The sequence below is a fragment of the Neurospora tetraspora genome (genome assembly GCF_033439725.1).
Source record: "Neurospora tetraspora strain CBS 560.94 chromosome Unknown B0H65scaffold_7, whole genome shotgun sequence".
Taxonomy (NCBI): Eukaryota; Fungi; Ascomycota; class Sordariomycetes; order Sordariales; family Sordariaceae; genus Neurospora; species Neurospora tetraspora.
In genome coordinates this window covers 2,410,281-2,432,576 of record NW_026944389.1, presented here as the reverse complement: position 1 = coordinate 2,432,576, position 22,296 = coordinate 2,410,281, and the positions used below count along the sequence as shown (strand labels likewise).

The window sequence follows — 22,296 nt, the reverse complement described above, 5'->3', positions numbered from 1 at the left end:
GACGGGCTCATTCGAGGGCGTTGGTTCTGGAGACTTGTGCAAGAGTTGGTTCTGGGGGAGCCGAATGTGGTATCAGAGATCCTATTGTGGTCTAAAAAGAGGTTAGAAAATCCGACCACCGAGGCACTGGTTCTGAGAAAAACGCCGAAACTGGATTTCTGCATGCCAGGATAGATTCAAAGAAGAGTACTCGGTCTGCAGGAAGTCACTTACGGTTCGGCCGAAAGGCATTTACGGTATTCACTGGTTCGTATTGCTCATATCCTTCCAGCAGGTTGACCATCGAAGCCGAGGTGTACTCAAGCGCCTTGTTCTCTCTGATCTTTGGTACAGCGAGGGGTGTATTCCCTCTTGGTGACTCCGGTATGCTGTCCATGCTTGCATCAGAGTTGAAGCTTCCAGCGCTGTTATTTCGTCTGGCCGATGGCGGCTGGTAGCTCCGGCTTGTGGTGCTTGAGCTCACGGAGCGCTTGATAATCTGTAGTGGCTTCGGTACGACCTCATCCTCGATAGAACGGACGTATCGATGGCTAGTGCGATAATTTCGCGAGGACGAGCCGGTTATGTCTGCGGTAGCCATGGTTGACAGCAGCAGCAGCAACAGTTTTGTACGCAATTTTGTATCGAGTTGGGATTTCGGACAAACTCCACGGTCAGATATGGTGGATTTGCTGGACGAACGGGTTGAGTGAAACTTGCAAGTGGTATGGTAATGAGAAATGTATTTCGAAGTGTATTTGCAAAGATTACTGCTAGTCATGTATGTCGTTTGTCCACCCAAGGACGAATTTCGATAACAATCGAACTGTCGACGTTGATGATGTTCGAGTATATTATTATTAGGTTTGGTTTCGGCGCTTGGAGGATCTAATCAAAGCCGCCTGCCCTCTCATCATCGTCACGCCACATCTCCTCGAGGAAAGCAAAGAGGGAAGGAATACCCAGCCCGCAGTTGCTTCCGTGACCAGTTTCTCACATGTCCCTGCAAACTTTTCAAACCTGAACCGTTCCCAGGGAAGGTGTCACCTTCGCAGAGTGAGGCACACCTCAGAGTTTCGGAACACCGTCGGTGGCAGTAACTAAGGGATAGCACCAAGGGTCCTAAGGAGGTTTTGTTTTGTTCCCTCAACGTCTGGTTCCTCCATGCTGATGAAATTGATCTGCCGATACACCTTTGTTAGCAATAGCCCGTGATTTTCAAAGCTAGGAGAATTAACACAATGCCGTTGACTTACCACTTCATCTGCCGCCCCAGCATTTCCAAACAAGACCGGCTCTGACAAGCTAGTCGCGATACCCCTTTTGACCCTCTCTTCCCAGACACCGTCCCAGTTCCACTCGTCAGGACGCTTTGGCGCGGCCGATTTCAATGTGGCTGAATCTGCCTCAGTATTTCCGCTTGGCGTAGGACTCGTGATGGTCTCATCTATCTTGGCCAAATTTGAGCCCGTATCAGACTTTACTGAAGCGGGAGAAGAAGTCACTTTGGCAGCCTGTTGCCGCCGGTGAGTGCGCCACGCATGCCAAGCGCCCGGATTACCAGCGGCCTCCAGTGGGACTGAATCAAGAACGTTTGCATCGTCAAAGGTGCTACGGATGTACCGGAGGACCTCGTAGGTTGAAACATCCCGTCTGGCAGCTGACCTGTTGCGGCCAGAAGCCACATCTGCGCTGGCTTCTGGTTCGAGAGTAGACTCCAATGTCCCCTCCGTTCCTCTGGCATTCTCGGACCCGTCTTCGGATTGGTTTCCGGTCTGGACCCTGCGAGTGTCCGGCGGCGGCGTCATCTGTAGAGACGCAGGCGGCCTTCCTCGTTGACCACCATCATGCTCAACACGGGACCGACTGGCCCTACCAAACCAGTGCGGGAAGCCATGACGTAGACTGAAGCCTCCAGGCGGAAGGCGCTCCTCGTCGGTGGCACTGACGGTACCGTTGTCCTGGACGTCGGTGCTGTACATGTACGTTGTGAGAGGCGTGATGAGGGGATGGAACATGTCTGTGGAAAAGGTAACCAGGGGCGGCAGGTTCGGATACGAGTCCGGGAAGGAGACTTGGAAGCGGAGGACGGCATTGGCGTATGGACCTACGGAAAGAACCGAGACATGAGACGTCAGCACCTCATGATACACACTCGCTTTCTCCCTCATCTCCTCGGAGATGAACAAGACGGCTTGGCTTCTGTGGACCTCGCCATTGGACCGCCTGCCTTGGGCTTTCCAGTAGTGACAGCGATGGGATTACCTTTGCGCACAAAGATCACGCCCGACCACAGATTAGGGTCACCGGGCGTGAGACTGACGAAGACGCCATTTGGACATGCCTGTTTGAGACCGGCACTGTGTGAAACCGTAGTCATTAGCCCGTTGGTCCCGTTGAGTGAGCTTCCATGAACCGGCCCGGATTCCTGGTGGCTTGCGTGCTGTGCTCGGGGCTGCATGTGGCACCTACAACTCGGCAAGGAGATGCTGCCGTCGAACGGCGGGCAGGTTGCCCATCCGGGAGAATGGCATGGATGTTGTCATTGGCGTCGGGGAATTACCGTGTTACCTGGTGGGAATGTTGACCGGGATGGGGATTCTTTTCGTCGGGGAATGTTTGTCCTGTACTTGGACACACAGCATGCGGGGGAGGAGAGTTTCTCGCCGATATCCCAACTCGCAAGGACCGAAGCAATTCGGGGTGCTTGCGATTAGCTGCCCCTGTGACAAAGTCTTGGTCTAGGTATCGAGAAGAAGAAAAGTCTTGGAGATTCAATACGACGATGGTGCGGAGAATAATTCCTGAATTTCTAAGTAAGCAGGTCGCGAAGTGGCGTGGATGTAGAGGTATGGTGAGCGGTTGTGAGGCGATCGAGAAGGTGAGGTTGGAGCTATGGTCATGGAAGGTCGTCTGCCCCTGACGGTGAATGACACTGAAGCATGCCTAGAGGTACCCCTACTGTGTACACTACCTAGCGGGGGTTGCTCACGACGGGAACAGCAAAGAAAGGGTTAGGGTTAATCATGGTAACGCAAATGTACTCTGCATACTGCACTGTACTGCCGGGTACTTCACATACATTAGCGCTGTCTTTCAGTAAGCTACGGAGATCTCCGGCCAGGCGGGGCATTGTTTGAGTCGACAACACTCAGACATCGCTGCAGTGCAGTGACACCTTCCGTGTCTCTGTCAGGCAATCCTTCCTAGGCTAGACCATGAAGCATGAAAGCAGCTGAACAGACCGACAGATGGGAAACTTTGGGTTGGGAAGTACATACCTACGTAAGGTACCTCTTGCGGCGACAAACGCGGCAAGCGCCCGGGCTTTCGGGTCTACCCTGCTGCAGGCGGACCGGCACCGGAACGGCGACATGAACAACAACGACAGCATTGGCATTCATGATCATGATCTTACCGCACCCTGTCCTCCACTTGGAAGAAGAATCACAGAACGTCAAGCTCACGTCCACGAAAGCCCTGTGCCTTACAGACAGTGCCCGAGGTCAACGCTAGATAGTATCGGGGCTAGACAGGAGTCTAAACGGACGGCTTCTTCGATCCGAGTGGACAAGGGGGAAACCTCAGGAGGAGGAGTCAGGAACACCTCCGTAGGTTGGGTGGACCCCCGAGCACCCGGGCCCGGCCCTGCCCGCCTTCCAGGAATCCCGCCTAGCTCCACGTGTCGCCAAAGTGGGTCGGGGCTCCTCCTTCTCCGGGCTCCTGGGCATGGAACTGGGTCACTGGACTTCGCCTTCACAGACCGCAAACCCACTCGACCACGGCCGGACAAGGGACACTTCACCACCTCAACTTTGTTGCGCAGGCACCACACGCTAGAAGCATATTGGATACCAAACTTCATCACGATGCATTCCGGCGATTGGGTCGACCGTGAGCTGCCAGCGATCGAGACCAATCAGGCCGACCAGCCAGCCACCGGCCTAGGGACCCGACCGGCCTGTTGTTATCGTTGTCTTGAAACCCCTCCTTTATTTTCTTTCTTTCTGGTCTTGCTGTTGTTCCGTCACTTCATTGTACTATACAGGAACCCATCGAGAGGGAAAAAGCAACGAAGTCGGTCACCACATCAGAAAAAAGGCAACTTTTTGCCTTGCCATCCACCGGCCATCTCCTTGACCGCCTCTTACTACAACGCACTTTACACAACCCACGGCTCCATAACACTTCATCATATTATGCTGAAGTAAAAGTCCCTTTTGTGTACACAATGCCATTTCCATTTCCCAGGTACCATCTACAACCTGAAAAGGGGGCTTATGTGACATCACCATCCTATCATACACACCGTCCACGACATCGTATACGGAGTTTTCTTACCAGAGCCCCATCAGATCCTTGCGCAACTTCCTCACTTCAAAGAACTACCGAGTCCATTATCGATACCCCTACCGCCTTGCACACCCTCTTTCATGAGGATACTGTAAAAATACCCTTACGGCCAGTCCGTTTGCTGTTGTGAATACAACGTGCTCGAATCCGTGCTGTGTCTGCGTGTAAAGCAAGCAAGACCGCTAAGCTTGAACAGGTGAGCAGATGGAAAGACCCGGCGCGGCTACAAGCGTCCCTGCCCTTGGCCAGTGCATGGAACCGTACGAAAGCCGGAAGATGTTGATGTGGCCGTCAGACGGAGAAACAAAACATCCGCGCCAAAGAACTTGCTCGGTAGCTTTAACGTCTGGACCCAAGTCGGGCCTCGATCTTGGTACGTTCCTGCTCCTTGAGCTGGGCCAACTCTTCCCTGGAGGCGTCGTAACGCGCAGTCACCTGGTTGAAGGGGTTGTCGGGGTGTTTCTCGAATTCCTTCTTGATCTTCTCCTTCTTCTGGTTCAGGCGCAAACCTTGGCCACTGCCGTCCTGCTCCATCTCTGCAAGTCGTCGTTCCTCAAACGCCGCATATGCTGCCTTGAAGCGTCTCTCGGGATGCCGGTCAATCTTGTCGGCGGCTGAAGATGTGGTCAACGACAACGCATCCAGAGCGTTGTCAATACCCGATGCGTTGAGTGCCGCAAGAGGGCCACTGCCGTCGTCGTCCAGCTGTGACAGGTCAAGGCCCCTTGTCTTCTTGACCGCCGTCTTTGCATTCTTGGGTTGCGTACGCCCCGGGGTGTTCTTCTCTTCCTCCTTCAGAAGTGCCTCCTTCTCTGCCTTCTTGCGCGCCGCCTCGGCCTTTTTCGCGGCTTCGGCCTCCCTGTAAGATAGCTTGTAGTCAGTACCAATGTTCGGGTCAGCTTTATCGCGAATGTCGTAGTCCATCTGTGCGAATGTGCGCACTTCGCACGTCGCCATCGGACTCCTCGACCCTCCCCACCCAACCAACGTATGTGTCCCTCCCGTACTGTAGGAGAGCGCATCGAAGGCAACTTTGCAGTCGCGCAAGGGACTGTGATAGTGCACACTGGATAAAAGAGCCAAACAGAAGCCCACTAGACATTCGACCGGCATCATATCATGGCGGCATGCAATGCGACGCTTCCCCAAGGTTGCACAACGGTCCCGCGGACATCTTCCGATAGCGAGTCGGAACGCGTTCCTGACGGAGGGCAATGTTTTTCTCTAGGAACAGGCGAACAAGGGTAAGGGTGCCTCGATGGGCAAAGCGAGACTTCGAAGGAATGTAGGGGCCGAGATATGGACCCATGAGATGTCGCACGAGGGCACGGAGCCTGCTGCTGAGCGAGGATACAGCCCCCTCCTCCTCCTCCTGTAGCGTCGGAAGGCCGAACAAGGGCCAAAGAACGGACCGGTAAACAAAATCGGCAGTAACGTGGAACCGAACACCAGACTTCATGTTGGACTCACTTCTTAGCGTTGCTCTTGGCTCCCTTATCCCAATCCGCGGCTTCGGCAGCGGCCTTCTTTGCCTCTTCGGCAGCAGCCTTCTGGGCCGCAGCGTCGGCCTTGCGCGCCTGGCCGGCCACTTTCTTGCTGTTGTCCTGACCCTTCTTTCCAGCCATCTTCTTTTCTTGTGTTGTTTGTGCTCGAATCCTTCACCGTTCTCGAGACTGTCGGTAACCCGGTCCTGGCCTTGTTGCGTCGCGCGGACTGGCCGATGGGATCAGCACTTGGTGTGGTTGTCTTGGTTTTGGGGTGGCAGGGTTATCGATTTTTTGCGCGTGCGGGCGTGACGACTATGGGCCAACTATCGATGCGGTCTTGATCCGGTTGCTGGCGAGTGTCTTGCTGTTGGTTTTCTAGTGTGTGTAGGTCTCAGCCTGGATGATCTACACGAAAGCAAAGTTGGATGTTGAGTTGTCGACGTCTTTCTTTGTCAGTGGTGGGGTTAAAGCCAAAGCTGCTCGTAGGGCGCGTTGAGGGGGGTGACGTTTTCGATTACAGCTGCCTTTTGGTGGGGCCAAGGAACCACGAGGCTTTAAGACGTTCCATGCCGCCTTCTACTGTGACGCATTCGCCGAGCGTTACGTGCAGTACAGTACGTCTACTTCGCAGCCTTACATACCGAAACGTACCTGGCTCCCTGGTAACTTGCATGCTCTGCATTACGTTACCATACCGGACTGCCCGAAAGTTATAATCGTACGGTAAATTACGCGCACTCTTGGTCACCACTGCGATGGCATCCCAGCCAGACACATGCAAACAACCTCCAACGCGACACCCCCTTCTTGCACCTGCCCGTATCAACGTGCTCTGCGCTCCTGTGTCAAACTCCCCGTCCGATGGAGGCTCTTTGTCGACACACGACATCTTCAAGCTTGCCTTACATTGGCCGTCGCGCGCAACGGTGGCATTGGTTCGTCGATATCTGATCCGAGTTAGTGAAATCATCGGGATCTTAGGAAGACAGAACACACCGCAACTATCGGCATCAGGCCAAGCTGACACAACCACTTGATTCGAAACAAGGCTGACTATGAGCGCCCGTGGCATATCACGACGTCGGATTGTGTGGACGATCTTATAGTTTACGGGCCTTGCGCCGTAGAGGTCGCTCAGCTTACCCATGCCGTCCTCCATCTCCGTGGCTTGCTGGCCTTGCTGGCCTAAGGCTTAGGCTGGATGCCGATGCATTGCCTTTTTTTGCCTAACCAACTGTGGTTGAAGTTGAAAGTCGACTACACCTCCTTCGAGGTTCCGTACCACCTCAGCCTACCATGCCGAGCATATAGTGAGAACTCGGAGAGAGGATCGGCAAGGTCCGCCTCCACAGACAAACACCATCCTACGAGCTTACTACTGTACCTTGGGACCACACAAAAGGTTTCAACAGTGAATGGCGTCCTTTCCCTTTCCTCTCAAGCATGCATTGCCGAGGCGGACAAAAGCCTCATTTCTTGTTCGTCATGGTCCAATATCGGATGATTTTGCTCAGACTTGGGCCCCGTGGGCTGGCCGGATCTTCTCTTAGCTTCTTGTAATTTCATTATTTCATGATATTGTCCGCCGGAACTACTGCGCTCGAGCGTCTTCGCGAGAACAAACATCCGAAAGGCCGTATCTCCGAATGATCTCAGCTCAATGGTTTAGAAATTTTGATTTGAATTAGTTTAGACGATTCCAATTTTCGCCCTGAATGAATGCAATCTCCTCGGACATGCTAGAGCTGATGTCTGTCTTTTCGAAACTTCCTGACCCGAGCTGACTGACCTACGATGGTGTCATGCTGCGAGTCATTGAAGCCGACAGCTAACATGAATGACTATGATGGTGAGGATGCACCTCGGGCGGTGTGCCCGAACCGCCCATGTTGGGTTACACAGGCCATAGCAGTTGTGGTTACCGTACAATGCTGAGTAGTGTCAAAAGTGGTCTCTCCCTAAACGGGATATTGGTTGGGGTGCTTGCATCCCCAAACAGCGGGTGTAAGACCGGAAAAGCTATAGTTAGAAAGCAGGGCAGTAGGTAATGGTACCATCACCTAGAACTATAACGTTTGTTGATTTCACCGGTTTGATCTTCAGTTGTTGTCCTGTGTAAGACCTGGTCTTCATCATGTTATTCAGTGTAGCTTGATTCAGCGTTATGACTTCAGAGTGAAGTTCACGAGACATCATCTAGTTCGTCAACGTCAGCAAACCCCTTGTCTTCTCGTATATCAATGTCAGGGGTTCTTGCGCAGTTTGCGCAGGTATCTGGCGCTATGAAGCCGATCTTGTTGGTGAGTGACTGGTATCAGCAGTTATCGCTAGTTTAAGATACCCTGCAAATTCCCCATAGTTGATACTTTCTATTTCTCTTGCGGGCTGTCAGTTGGTTGTCAGTTTGGCCTCGGCTCTGGCCCAACGACTCTCTCTGACCTATAGTTCACAGTACTATATCGTGTTAGTAGCACATGGTACAACATTCATCAACTCTGGTATTCGCGGGTGTGTTCTCGCCCTTGGAAAAGTTCTATTCCGATTCAGCCGGCCACAGGAAGGTGTCGTAAGCACATGGGGGGGCATGCTGTCCTGTACCAAACTTCACGGACTGTGGTTCGAAAAGGGACTGGTACCCATATTGGTTAACATGACATCCTGTTGATGATTGCTTGGGAAAAATGAACAGTGTTACGACGAAACCAATATGTTTTGCATGCATAGCTTCTTGTGTGAACTTGTTAGATGGTGGAATTCACCACATTCTTTTTTTCGCTACGAGCGATATTACCTACAGCGCAAAGGCATTTTACAAGCGTCCGGGCCATAAAGACTAACGCTAGATTGTGTGTAGGGGTCACATGAACTAGTGATGACCCTCTTGATGGTGGATTAGCGAAGTGCTTACGGCCCGCTGGTGTTAATATCACAGATGATCTCTCATGTTGAGTCTGTTGGGCTGATTTCATGATCAGTAATCATCCTTTCAACTCGTCGGAATAAAATGACAGTTGAATTAGCGTATCTAGTCTGCTTGAGCCTCCCATTCACTAACGAATCAGCATGGCTGACACTGGTAAAAGGTCTCAGTTCTAGTTGCTCTTAGTGCGAACGCACCCAATTTGCAAGGCTGATGTAGGGTTTGTGAACTTCCTCATTTGGCGGTAACGCTGACTGTGAACGGCAGTGAATGGTCCAGTCACTGATGGTTGAAATTCAACTGCGCGACGGCCCGAAAAGAGCTATCATACGCTCGCAAGAAAGGGTTCGAATGACAGGTCACCCAGTTGAACCTACCTAATCTTCTGTGAGTGAAACAGATTGGGTATCGAGTTTTGTATGTTCCTCCTGCCCGTTCGTTTACACTGAAAAGTATCATCAAGATGAACTTATGTGAAGTCAAGCAAGGACGATTCCGCATCCGGATACCGCTTCTACTCACTCAAACCGGTTTTGCTCGAACAGGTATAGCGCTATGATTTAGTCCTGATCGCAACTGATCCAAAGTGGCTACTCAGATGCTTGGGGCGCTTGAGAGATAGACATTGGTGGATTCGGAAGCATTCTTTGCACTATCGCGCTGGACTTTGCTACTCTCAGTTAGGCCCGGAGCTGAACAGGGGTTGAGTAAACCCGGTTTGAGTTACAGAGCTACCCGCATAATATATGTGGTCAGACGACTGACAACGTTCACTGTTTGGGGAATGAAAGGTTTAGAGATGTAGTATCCGACTCTTTCAATCAACGTGTGCCTATCCTATTTCTGTCATATTCTTATGACACCCGCGTCGGCCGATCGTGTGGCAGCAAATAGGAAGGAAGGTGACGAGACCTGCTTTCTATATTTTGAAGCATGCGGGTAAGACTCACATAGGTAGCTGAGAACACCATCAGTGCCTTTTGCAATGATATGCATGTCCGAGCTGTTATTCAATGCCCAATGAAATCCTCTCCATGGACCGTTTTGGGTAGAGCTTCTGGTCAAGCCATGGAGTACCCTACTTGGCTATCCTCGGTATAGGGACAGAACAAAGCCGCATGCCCAACGTATGCTGAAATGGGAGGATGGTGAGCAGAGCCAACTCGTAGTGAAGTTTGTCCGAGAGTGTCGTCCTCCAAATTCATCCTGTCACAACCAGGCTGCTCGATGCATGGGCCTGAGCTCAATGACCGGGTTCATCACCGGCCCTCCATGAGCACTCGATAGTAGCCCAAGTGCATTGCGCAGTCAAGGTAGACATGCCACTGTCCTGGGTGACATCTGCTCTCGAGCTAGCCCTCTCTTAGCAAAATCCGAGTTAGCAAGTTGCTCATATGCGAGTGACGCTAAAGTTCAGACCTAAGACATCTCAATAGCGTCGAGACGCCGTCTGCGGATGTAAACCCTAGTCGATAATCAGCTTGTTAACGAAGCCGATGATGGGCACGGGCTACTATCTTACGATATTTGCATGCTCCTTCAGCAGACGGACACAGCTTGCGCCCCAACAATCACCGGTGCTTGGCCGTATCAGGAGGTATAAAATGCAGATCTAGATCCAACGGATGGCTGCCTCTCGTGATGGTTCCTCGCTAAGCTGGCCTAAAGCCGCAAGGAGTAGCGGTTCCCGCTTGTTAGTGATCAGAGAGGATCTCGAAGGCATGTTGGCGAGACCACCTGGGGCTGCACCGCAACAGAGCCACTGGGCAACACAATCATGCAATTTCCTGCCAGAATGGATTAACAGTGGGTCTTGGATTAAGTTGAAATAGGTAGCAATCCTTTGTTTGTAGCTGTATCGCAGTAGGTGCCGTGGGATGGATGTTAGCGCTCGGATGCTGAGCAAAATAAAGAGGATATCCGGCAGGGTGTGGATGGATTCTCGCCGTTTCCTTCCAGGGCACTTGCGGCCTGGGGGTGGTCCCTAAGGTACCTCTGACCCAAAATGAATTTCTACACCAAAAACAGGTAAAACTCAGCATCAGCACTTAGCTGAAAAGCAACCACGAACTTCATAAAATCAAATACAAATTCGTATCCAAAGAAATCATTAGTTATAAGAATGCCTCAATTATTTTTTCTATTTCCTTTCCCAATGATGGTGCTTTTTAACTCTACCAACGTTGAACATAGTAGGTGAGCAATTTTAGAGACTACTATAACCCTCTGTAAAGGCGCTATAACTTTTTTGGTTGACATTTTGGAACTTTGGGACAATATTGACCTTGCATGGGAAGAGAACTCGTTAAAAGGAATTAGCAATTAGAATGATATTACACTGTATTATCCGTCTCTTAGCTAGGTTTGGTCAATATTTATTTTACTAAGCGATCTTTTCGTGAGTGTACTTCATGAGTTTTGCGGGGATTTGGCCATTTGGGTCAGACTTTTGTCCCCCCACTGTACACAGTAGAGCCGGAGGTACCTGCCCTGTAGTGACGTACATACCTCTAGGTACTGTGAGCATTTGGGTGCTCGTGGCGGGCAGGCAGTTGCGAGTCCCACCGGCAGCGATAGCGCAGGTGCCACTGGTGGCAGCCCACCGCCCAGGTTTCCAGTTGTCAACCTCTCAACTTAGAGGTAACTCGACCTTTTTGCAATCAACAACTCGATGGCCTGAAACTGCGATACCCAAAGCTATCACCGCCATCCGTCTCACCTGCGTTCTTGATCGAACCTATCATTTCTTACTCAATTTAATACCCCCGCGACGCCTGTCTCTTTGCCTCATCACGTTATGGCCTCTACCTCTTAAGCTGTCCCGACAGTGTTGTCCATGGACAAGAACACCCTGATGGTACCATTTGTCTAGTGCCAGAGACACGGCCGCGATCCCCAGCCATAACCATCTTAATCTTCTACCAATCTTGCCTCAGTTCCATGTATTTCATGGGAATTTCAGAACCACCCTGGCGGAACTTTCTCCAAGCTTGGTACCAGGACACGAAAAACACCATGGGAACTAAAGCTCTAGCCCAGACGGGGCAGAGTCCGGCGTCACCCCTTGAAGATCCAAACTGAAACCGATTACTGTTGAGATCACCGTGGCGTAGATGAGGAAAGTGTCATTAGCTACCCTCACTGCGGCCCACATATCCCAGGCGAAGCCTTTCCATATCCTCGGGACAACTCGACCACCATCAGACTAGCGCGAATCGAGCTCACACTTCAAGATCTCCCTGCTTCGTCCGCAGTGTCTGCATCTTGTTAGGACTATGCCCCGCCACAGGTATGCAAGCCTTTACACTCCGAGTTGTATAACGTCCGGGCACATACTCCAGATGTTGTCCTGTTGACGAGATGGGAGGTTGTAATCTTTTGGAAGTTAGAGCGTTCTGCAAATCACCCGCCGGACTTGCATAATTTCTCGCAAGCATGCCTGCATCATACATCACCCTACCTTACATTGTATGGAAGTACCGTTACCTACCGCTTGTCAGTATACTTTGCCGCCGTACGCTAGTACCTGTCACTGAGAAACCTAGTAGTCGCAAAGTGTCGTGCATCTCAGAGGCCTCATATCTATCCCTCCAACTGCCTTTAGCGCTTCTCTACAACATTTGAAACGAGAAAGCCTTTCACATTTATGCGTGAACCATCTCTATCCTTGTAGAGAAGCCAATATTGAACGGGTACGTCTTCTATAACAGCTTCGATTTACACCTACAGATTTGCTAATTTCCAAAGTTTGGTACCAGATAAAAGCTTTGTGGTCGTGTGACCTTGGCTCCTTGGACAGCATCGGCATGCTGATTCCGTTAGAAGTCGACCCAGAAGCCCCTCACCCCTCTTCTCGGCAAGAAAGCGAGGGCGGGATGAATAAGAATGCCAAGGATACCCTCCTGAGAGAAGGCCATGGACGATGAGCCTTAACAGGGCCTCTCAAACATATACGTTTCTTCTAGAAGCAGGTTTCCATGCTGTGTCATCATGTTGTGCTACTCAGGGACACCAGTAAGTTAAGTCGCCCTTGAGATCCTATGCTACCTACGTGTTTGCTCATAATGAAGCTTGTAGAATCAACCAAATTTTGTGCGTGACGATGGTGGGCGTGTGTACATCCGAAGAACAGACGGTAAAATCAAAGTCATCCGGCACTTCGGATAGACTTTGGACTTCTGATACATGTCCGGGTTTGTCTGCCGCGAGTACGTACCAATACTTTTCCTACTGTAAGGACCGCCCTGCTGTTATACACTACAGTACGGCTGGATCGTCGGTCCAATCGCAAATGGGTCATCAGATTGGACGGTTTTTACTCCGAACATCGCTCCTCGGACTGGCCAATGAAATGGCAGAGATCAACTTTTCCATGCCACGTTTGAAACGACAGATGGGAACCCACTCTGCTCCTTTCTGTCGGTAACGGAAGGGTTCCGTCAACGATCACTGGAGGCTTGGCATCAAGAGTTCGGGTCCTCCAGAAGCCCACCACGCGATGATGGGTTGAGGTGGAACTGCCCAAAGGGAGGCCCGGCTCGATGCACACCACCTCTGGGCCTGCCGTGCGTCATTTGTGTAACTGGGGGACGCAAGCCGGGTTCCGTCTACAGGTCAAAAGGCTCAACAAACTTCTACGATACGACCTGGTTTCACGGCCGGCTCCCGCCCAGGCTGATCAAACTTTGCTACATACCATACCCAGCCTCCAGAAAAGAACACGACTTCGCTGGCTGGCTGGCACGGCTGGGTATCGTACAAGGGGGGATTGACAAAGTGCTCAGGGGCGGAGTCGGACTTGGTGTGAGTGCGGCAGCCTTGTGGCAGAGGTAGACCGGTAAGCTGCAACTGAGACCCCCAACGCACCTTTCAAGGAGATGGCACGCTTGCAACAAGCAATAAAGTGCCTCCCTTGCCTTGCCGGTGTGGACTGCTGAAAGAACAGCAACTCACCGGTAAGAGCCACGCACCGCTCACTATGAGCTTATGCATATTGACCATGGACTCGGTACATTCACGAGCTGCCTTGCTGGGTGGGCCTGTCAATGTCAGTGTTGAAATCGGGATGGGCTATACACTAAACAAATATGGCGTGAACGGAGCGCTGTGAGTGGTCACCTCGCGTTCTTCCCCCTTGCTCACATGTTGGCACTTAACAGAGGAACGATGGCTAACGAAAACCCAGATTGGTTTTCATTACCATGGGAGCCTGGCTCCTGGGCAGGACAACGAAGTCATCCGCTTGAGGGAGCTTGGTCAATTCGCAGTAATGGTTCCGGATAACCGAAAGATCAGCCTCCTTGGGTCCTGCCAAGCTTTGCGGTCTCAACCCACGGTTTCGCATACACGACATGTGGTTACCGATATCTCCACTGCGTTCCGCTCCGGATTGAAACGCCGATAGTTCGAGTGCGGTGATGCACGGAAAAGAAGTCTAGGAGATGACCGCGACAAGCGCTTACTGCCCCATATTATGTATGGAAGCTTTCCAGCTTAGTTCCAGGCCTGGAGCTCCACCAGGACAGTATGCCAAGCTTCAACCACCGCCCGGTCAGACATCGCATTTTCCAGCACAGTGCACAGTATTAACTCACGGCCCAAGTACAACTCTACACACCAGCTACGGCGTGCTAAAGGTGCTGTGGTTCCAGTGCAACGGGTCGCATCTGCTCGTCCGGCGGGATCCCGGACGGATGCCGCGGTAGCGTGCTGTACAAACAAAGTACTTTTCGTTGGTCTTCAGCAATCAGATCACGTTTCGCGGAGACGACTGGGGTTTTCGCTTCGTGGCATCGGCCCATCTGATCTACAACACATACATATGCGTTCGGACACACAAGCTACGGGGCAGAACAGCGCCAACCCAGCCATTAGACCCTCCGTCTCGTCAGGCATTGACGCAGTGTACAATTGTATGAAGCATAGACGGAACTCCCTCCGACGTCACATGGCGCAGAATGGAGATACGGTTAGCTCTTCGCGCAAAGGCAAGATGATCTGGCTCCGAGGCTATCGGCGCTTGCTACAGCATCGGCTAAGATAGCTACGTTGTACCAGGAGACGGGCTAGGCAAGATAGCCGTTAGCGAAACCTGCACAGTTGTCATCTAACCAGTGCGCAGGGAATATTACCTCGGCTTCCACTTAGATCTCGCTCAAGATCAATAGGGCAGCAGGAGTCCCAGGTCAAAGCGCGACTATACACCTGCCTACGTCCAAACTACTGCACGGCGGGAGTATCCAACGTTGCCAACGGTCTTGAGTCCGAACTCAAATTCCCTCATTACTATAGCCTAGTGGCATATGTTTGCGTTACTACTTTGCGCACAGGACGGAACAGGCAAGTCCGGAGGGAGAGAAATAAGGACAACGATTCAGTCCGTATCACATCTTGGCTGGAACATCGCTCTAGCCGTCTAGGGAGGTCTTGGAAAAGCTCACTGATCCGTGATGAAAGAAAAAGGCATAGCCAGGGCAGGACTAGGTCGGCCCCTTGCTGGCAGGTCCCTATGTAAGTCAAGGTTTTCCAGGGTCTTGGATGGTGTCATTGCTCCAATGATACAATGCGCCAAATCCAGCAAAGTTCAAGCTGCAAAGCGCATCTTTTTTTTCTGTTTCAGTACCTGGCAAGCGCTGGAACAGTGGATAACAACAAGCTTCCGCTCTTTCAATACTGCGTAGCCTTGTCCTATACTCATGCTTTACAGTCCTTCGGCTTGAGGCCGGCGTGATGAATTTTCGAGCATTTCACATTACAACCAGCACAGTGAGCAACCAACCTACCACTTACTGTGTACTATTCCATGCATGCAACGCTTTCCCTTCTCGCGTGTCACTGATGGGGCTCCCTGATGGCTGATCCCCAGCCTGTTCCTTCAGCGCTTCAGGTCCTCTACGCCGGATGCAGTCCCGCGTGAACCTTTCGTTTCCCGACTCGTCCGAGGCGTCTTTTCTTTTCGATTTTCGATTTTTTTTTTCTCTGTTTCCATTCACCGCCTCCCACCCGATCAACGTCGCGAGCCTTTCCTCGGTTCGCAACAACATTCCGATGCATGTTTAGGGTCGGTTTCGGCGCAAACTTGTCCACTTTGTCACTCCAAGCAATTACCCACGCGAGCCGCGGACTGTGGTCCACCATTGAGCTACCAAGACGCTACCCGGACGGGCTTGACTGCTGCTGGGGATCCTGGAGAGCAAGGCCTTGCTTCCTCCACACAAGACCGCCACGCCAATCTCACAGCCTGTCATTTAATCGTCATGCAGTTAGGAAGATTTTCGCTGCTTTGACGAGATTTTGCGGGAAGCGTGGTGCTAAAATGTCGCTGGGATCGGACGTACCATGCCTCGATGGGAATGGTCAATTGGCGCCTCACTTTTGAATCGAGACATTCCCCTCGTTGCCAATGATTGCCTGTCATCTCCTTGCCCGTTACCGGTCCGGTCGACTAGCCCACAAAAGCCATGCACTCAAATGCCGGATCTGTGCCCTGTAGCCAGTACAACAGCTAACATACTCATCCTATCCATACACAGTACTGAGGCGCGAAGGCACGCAGCAGTTGCCTTGTGTCTCAGTTCCTGGAGGTTGCCCATCAACGTAGCTGGGTGATCTTTCACATTGCTCAAAATTGTGAGCGCAGGTCTCAGTCGAGGGCCCTTCATCCTTATGGTCCCGAGGTTGTGGTTCGACCACAAGCACGAAACACTGATGCGCACAATGCGTCCATGCGTAGAAGTACACTGTAGGTACATATCCATGGTTCCATATAAACAACATTAAATATGCATCTCACCTCGCTCGGACTTTCTATCATCATTGCTGCTTGTCTGATCTGTTCCGGTTTATGCTCAAAGGTTACTGGCCAAGGCAGCTCTTGCGGGCATGCCTATTTGTGTATCCCGACCGGTTCGAACCCGTTCGACCTGATCGGCTTGCCTGTTCGACCCATTGTCCGAAGGTGATGCAGCCACAGCTCAGGTGGTGGTGGTGGTCATCAGTCGAGGTAAGAGGTTCGTGGGATAAGGCGGTCTACCGGCCCGCTGTCGTGCAAGGTGTTTCCCAACCCAACCGTACTCTCCTGTCAGCAAGCAATAAAGCGTGTCTATCACCATGCAGCCCAGCCCGCGCGTTGGAGGTGAACAGGTTGCTCGAGGAGCGACAAAAGGGCCCGGCCGGTCTGGCTATCATGCCGCCCCGAGTTTTTTTGGACATGAGTTGAAACCGGGAAAGCTGGATTGCTCACGACTCGCGGACGCAGGTAACCGCTGCTCGATGCCTTCTGAGTCGCAAGGCAAAGGCCCGAAAAGAGACAAAAGGGACAATTAGACGGCTTTGGACCTTGGGGGCAGGCCGGTTATTCGGTTCCGTGGTCGGGGCCTACAGACATAGGTTCTCCAACTCACACGACATGATTTTCATTTCTTCTTTTTGTACAAGACCGCGATACGCGATACGCCGCATTGAGGTTAAGCCAAGCCCAAGGATGGCCACGACCGACCATTACAGCAGCCTCAGGAGTCAGGAGCTCAACATTCACCTTGACGTAGTGTTGCAAAAGCAATGGTAGACCCAAGCGGCCATTTTAACTTTATGGCGGGTTCCATCCATCAAATTCTGCGGCTGAGGGTGGAAAAGGATAAAGCGATCTGAGGGTGGCGAAAAAAGAAAAGAAGAAGAAAAAAAGAAAGAAAAAAGAGAGCAAGAAGAAGGAAGTGGCCCAAACATAAAAACTAGACAACTAGCGTCTACCCGTCATCAATGTACAGTAACCCCATCGTCACCTCAGCAGTGTAGCGCTACCTCGAGGGTACCGCCCCAGATCCCTGGCACGGTCATATAGCACAGGTAGCGAGATGGTGACCTCTGCCGCAGCGTGCGTTGTATTGAGAGACAGAATCTTACAGTTGCTGTAGCTGTGCGGCGCTGAGGTACTGGTCCATCAATGGCACGCCAACAAACACTGTGCGCGGGTTCAGCGCCGGCCATGGATAGCCCTGCATCACCGCACCTCGCACGCTGGGGCCTTGTTCCTTGCCTTGGTACCTGACCTGCTCTAGCTAGTCCGGGGTTTAGAAAAAAAAAGGTAGGATGATCTTGGGCCTTTACTCCTCGCCATGTACAGCAGCAAAGTTTCTTGCTTGTCACCGCTGTTTCAACGTTTCCTACGCCTGATTACGGATACGTCCTCCTCGCTCGCTCCTCCTCCTGGGGCCCTGTTCCCAATCCCAACAGCCATCATTCATGTACGCAATATGCTTGCCAGCGGCGGTCCTCCCAAGGGGTCCACACAACCTCGTCCTCAACGGATGATCTGGTGACCATGTTCTTCTCAGCCCGTCCTGCGCCTTTGGCCGCCTTCTTTTTGGCGATAGCCGCCTGAGATGCTGGCTGGCTCGGTCGGGTCCCCTGCCTGTCATGTACTCGTCTATGACTGCCTACTTACGTATATAGCACGTAGTCCCTTGATCACTCCTCCTCCTCCTCCCCCTCCCAGCTTACTCAGTCCATCTCTCTGTCTCTCACGCCCCCTTTCTCTGGTCACCCCCGTATACCGATTCTGTATACTACATATACACCCTGTCCCACCCCTGCTTCGGCACTCGTCCGTCAGCCTTGGTCCTTGCTGGACTGGTATCTCAACACGTCTTGACGTTTGTCGGTCACTGCCGGCACTGGCCGGCCACTTTGGAGTCTCCTCCAACGGAACAGTAGTCAGCTTCTCCCTTCGGCAACATCCTTTATGGTCCCAGGCACAAACGCAGACAACATGGTAGTTGGACCTGCTCGTACAGTGGCCGCTGTTAGGCATGGAGTGAAAAAAGCTTCAGCCAAGCGGTCACCACCGCCGTACCCGAAGCGGCAGTTGCTTATTCTGGGTATGTCTTCATTCTTTCCCGGTCTTTGTGTGACCACCGGAGGGGAATACCAAGAACATGGGACGACAGAAACTAAGACTAGAAATAATAGCCCTATGCCGGATATGCGAGCCCATCGCCTTCATGTCGATTTTCCCCTACGTCTACCACATGGTCAAGGACTTCAACATCACCAATGACGAAAGCAAAATCTCCATGTACGCCGGTTGGGTGACGTCTTCTTTCACCCTGGCTGAGTTTCTGGCGGGCTTCCTGTGGGGACGACTGAGCGACAAGATCGGCCGGAAGCCGGTTCTTCTGACGGGAATGGGCGGCACGGGTCTCAGCGTCATCCTGTTCGGTTTTGCGCCGAGCCTTCCAGTTGCCTTGCTTGCCCGTGCTTTGGGTGGAATCTTGAACGGGTGAGTTTTCAGTCACGAGGAAACCCGGTGCTAGTACTCGGGGGAAAATCGATCTGAGCTGAGCTGACATTTGGGGGGACAGTAACATGGGTGTCTTGCAAACCACTGTTGGAGAGTTGGTGACTGTGAAGGAACATCAGCCACGGGCATACACGGTTATGCCTATCGTGTGGTGCATAGGGTACGATTTAACACAGCAGAAGCCCACGTCAAAAGCTCGAAGCGTGCTAACTCTTTTACAGATCGATTGTTGGCCCTATGATTGGTGGTACGCTTGCGAAGCCAGTAGATTGGATCCCGACCGTCTTCCAACGCGGGAGCATCTGGGACCGCTTCCCATATTTGCTGCCTAACCTTTTCAGCGCTATGTGTGTGTTCTTTGGGCTTGCTGTCGGCTTTCTGTTCCTCGAGGAAACCCACTCCGAAAAGAAGTATCGACGTGACCGTGGTGTCGAGTTCGGCAAATATCTGACGTCTCGCCTTTTCGGAAAGGACAGCTGTTTCCGGCGACGACTCCGACGGGGAAAGAATGGGGAGGATCAGCCTTTGCTTGGTGAAACGGACGAGTCGCTGCCTGGATACCGCACCGCAGATGGATCGCCAAAGCTCACTTCAGTCGAGGGCCCGATTATGCAGGAACCGCTCGATCTTGAGTCGACGGGGGAGATTGTGGAGGCCCAGCCAGAGAAGCCGGAAAGGACTTTTACCAAACCGATCATCTTCATCATTATCAACTACGGCCTTCTTGCTTTGTAGGTTCACACTCTACTGCAACGGAGAAGTTGGACGGTACTGACTAAATTTGCTTTATAGCCACACTATGACTTTGGATTCTCTTCTCCCGGTCTTCCTCAGCACCGAGCCCACGGGTAGCCAGGACAGCTGGTCGCTACCATTCAAGTTCGCAGACGGCTTCGGATACGACACCCGAACTGTCGGCATAATCCTGTCGGTCCAGGGTCTCTACTCGATGATCTCCACCTCGTTCTTCTTCCCCCGGATCACCGGTCGCCTCGGAGCGCTTCGCCTATTCCAGATCATCTCGATGTCGTACCCACTGCTTTACTTCGCCACGCCCTACTTTGTTCTGCTGCCCAGCAGCGTGCGCATGGCCGGTGTCTACATTCTGATCATCTGGAAGTGCACTCTCGCTACAATGGCATACCCCAGCAACGCGATCCTCCTGACCAACTCGGCACCTTCGACCCTGACGCTCGGAACGATCAACGGCGTGGCAGCCTCGATAGCCAGTCTGTGCCGGGCCATGGGACCCATCGTCTCGGGATATCTTTACACGGTCGGACTGCGGGTGGGATACTGCGGCATGGTTTGGTGGTTCACGGCCTTCGTGACGATCGGCGCGTCGTTTCTCAGCTTCGGCATTACTGAGCCCAGGGGAAGGTTGGATGAGAAGGAGGAGATCGAGGAGCCTATTGCTGCTGCTGGAGATTTGGCAACAACGAGAGAAACGATCGAACCGGCGGCCACTGAGCAACCCATGGCCATCAACTTGGCCCCAACAACAACTCAAAGAGACTGATACCCGTACGCCGCAAGACTGGCGTACACAAACTTTTCTTCTTGTTTTTTATCCTTTCAGTTGAGCTTTGTCTTATTTTTCAGGGTCGGCGTTTGGTTGGGTATATATATCTGGACAGTGAACTCTTAAGGCTTTTCTGTGGACACGCATGATGTCTTGTATAGAGTTTGGAGCGTGCCGGTTCGCCCATGGTCTTTTTGTTTTCTGGTTTCGGGTCAAGGTCAAGGTGTTGGGCATTGTACAAATCTAACGGTCGTTCGCTTTATTTCGCATACTCAGTTCTCGGGTATACCATTCGGTGTTTTTGTACGGAATGGGGACAGCCATGGGCAAGAAAGGAATTGGAGTCGGTCGTTTTTTCTGGGAATCTTGTTGTACAGCATATGGGTGATTTTTCCTCCTGGGTTCCATTGTATTTCTCAACCTGTAAGCAACGATTGTATACGATACCCTACAAATGTCTTGTAATCTCGAAATGGTGCTTGCTGGATGGGCTTATCTGATCTGATCTTGATCGAACAAATGGTATCTTATTTGTAGATGCCAACACGTTTCCGTTTTGAGAGATGCTGATATGCACATGAAGATATTCTCTATAGGAGACCGCCCAGGTTGACCCAATAGTGTGCCAGGTCTAACAGGAACAGACCAACCGGTGTTCTGATTGGATCCCAACGTCAACCTCGGACGCATCTGTGATTTACGTAGTAGGGCATCTCTTGCAGACAGGAGGGAGTGGGGGTTTGTGGTTGGTGATTCGCTGAACGCTAGGGTCCTTATCAGGAGGTTGTGATCGTGACTGAAGCTAGCCAGCCTAGTGACGTGCGTATTATTCTATAGACTAGAGGTATCCTCTCAGACCTCCCTGGGCGCAAAAGTGGCTGGGCTGCTGGGGTGGATGAGCAAATATCTAAGTTCATGGATTCAAATCTCACACCGCGCGTCTTTTTGGACAGATATTTATATGTTCCGAAGACATTCGATCATGAAGATTGAAGTCCTCTCCGTGGTTGGTCTGTGTTGCGGAAGGAGTGTCCAGTGCAATATGAGGATGGGGTCACCACGGGCTATATAACCCACTTGAAAGACAAGGTAATGTCTTCGTCTGCTGTCCGACATGCTGTGCTTCTTGACACGTCTTGACTGCTCCAATAAACCGGTAATGGGTACGTGGTATGTGAGCATGAAAGTTCTCGGTGTTTGGACACAGCTGAATGGAGTTCATCCGTTGTGATGGTTTGGTACCTGTCCTGGCTGGGTTGCTAGGCGCATAGAGCAAGTAGGGGTAGTGTACTATCTCAGGTACCGGTACCTTAGTGCCGCCCCGCGATGTCCACTTGGCTGGGTTGCAGAGCCTACGACGCGCACCGGAGAGGGACCTATCAACCTCTCCACTTACTATCGACGTCCGCTATCCACCTACCCTCAGTACTAGGCCCATTATCTACAACTGCGCCGTTGCCGCTTTCCGCATGCCACCCGCGTTTGGTTCCTCTTGCATCGCATCGTAGCAAAAAGTCGGCCGAGTTCCAAACATGATACTACCGTCCGTCAATGGAGTGTGACCCGCGACGAAACCCGGACGTATTCGACCCTGCCCGCGCCAACAAGGATTGCAACTTTTTTTTCACGGCTCGACCGCGCAAACCAACAACAGCCCTTTGTCCGAAGATTGAGGTAACGGTTGGGACATCACGAGGCTCGCTTCTTGGGTCCTCCGTCTTGGTTACCACTCACTACC

The 22,296-nt window shown here is 52.0% G+C and overlaps 7 protein-coding genes across 7 annotated transcripts; 2 read left to right on the top strand and 5 right to left on the bottom strand.

Moving 5' to 3' along the window:
- Window positions 1-7: 7 nt before the first annotated feature.
- On the bottom strand, window positions 8-580 carry B0H65DRAFT_552032 (uncharacterized protein; the record flags this gene model as incomplete). The annotated part of the gene is made up of 2 exons (XM_062829863.1): window positions 8-81; window positions 214-580. 2 exons carry the CDS (start codon window positions 578-580, stop codon window positions 8-10), a joined length of 441 nt encoding a protein of 146 aa, XP_062678658.1.
- A 499-nt stretch (window positions 581-1,079) lies between these two features.
- Window positions 1,080-2,313, bottom strand: B0H65DRAFT_433299 (uncharacterized protein; the record flags this gene model as incomplete). Its single annotated transcript, XM_062825061.1, has 3 exons — window positions 1,080-1,160; window positions 1,236-2,205; window positions 2,264-2,313. 3 exons carry the CDS (start codon window positions 2,311-2,313, stop codon window positions 1,080-1,082), a joined length of 1,101 nt encoding a protein of 366 aa, XP_062678657.1.
- Window positions 2,314-3,088: 775 nt separating this feature from the next.
- B0H65DRAFT_296239 (uncharacterized protein) lies at window positions 3,089-4,431 on the top strand. Its single transcript, XM_062823081.1, has one exon. It carries the CDS (start codon window positions 3,231-3,233, stop codon window positions 4,188-4,190), a length of 960 nt encoding a protein of 319 aa, XP_062678656.1. The 5' UTR covers window positions 3,089-3,230; the 3' UTR covers window positions 4,191-4,431.
- Window positions 4,364-5,957, bottom strand: B0H65DRAFT_580509 (uncharacterized protein; the record flags this gene model as incomplete). The annotated part of the gene is given in 5 exon segments (XM_062830796.1): window positions 4,364-5,338; window positions 5,365-5,398; window positions 5,565-5,669; window positions 5,745-5,785; window positions 5,803-5,957. The coding sequence occupies 5 exon segments, from the start codon at window positions 5,955-5,957 to the stop codon at window positions 4,672-4,674; spliced, it is 1,002 nt and encodes a 333-aa protein (XP_062678655.1). The 3' UTR covers window positions 4,364-4,671.
- Window positions 5,958-6,318: 361 nt separating this feature from the next.
- B0H65DRAFT_476040 (uncharacterized protein) lies at window positions 6,319-7,475 on the bottom strand. The gene has a single exon (XM_062827343.1). It carries the CDS (start codon window positions 6,976-6,978, stop codon window positions 6,334-6,336), a length of 645 nt encoding a protein of 214 aa, XP_062678654.1. The 5' UTR covers window positions 6,979-7,475; the 3' UTR covers window positions 6,319-6,333.
- Window positions 7,476-13,753: 6,278 nt separating this feature from the next.
- Window positions 13,754-16,496, bottom strand: B0H65DRAFT_542047 (uncharacterized protein; the record flags this gene model as incomplete). The annotated part of the gene is made up of 7 exons (XM_062829196.1): window positions 13,754-13,816; window positions 13,940-14,173; window positions 14,466-14,545; window positions 14,871-14,935; window positions 15,529-15,534; window positions 15,847-15,979; window positions 16,253-16,496. The coding sequence occupies 7 exons, from the start codon at window positions 16,494-16,496 to the stop codon at window positions 13,754-13,756; spliced, it is 825 nt and encodes a 274-aa protein (XP_062678653.1).
- Window positions 16,497-18,317: 1,821 nt separating this feature from the next.
- Window positions 18,318-20,649, top strand: B0H65DRAFT_296143 (major facilitator superfamily domain-containing protein). Its single transcript, XM_062823080.1, has 5 exons — window positions 18,318-18,614; window positions 18,706-19,015; window positions 19,098-19,196; window positions 19,258-19,767; window positions 19,829-20,649. The coding sequence occupies exons 1-5, from the start codon at window positions 18,479-18,481 to the stop codon at window positions 20,553-20,555; spliced, it is 1,782 nt and encodes a 593-aa protein (XP_062678652.1). The 5' UTR covers window positions 18,318-18,478; the 3' UTR covers window positions 20,556-20,649.
- The last annotated feature ends 1,647 nt before the right edge of the window (window positions 20,650-22,296 follow it).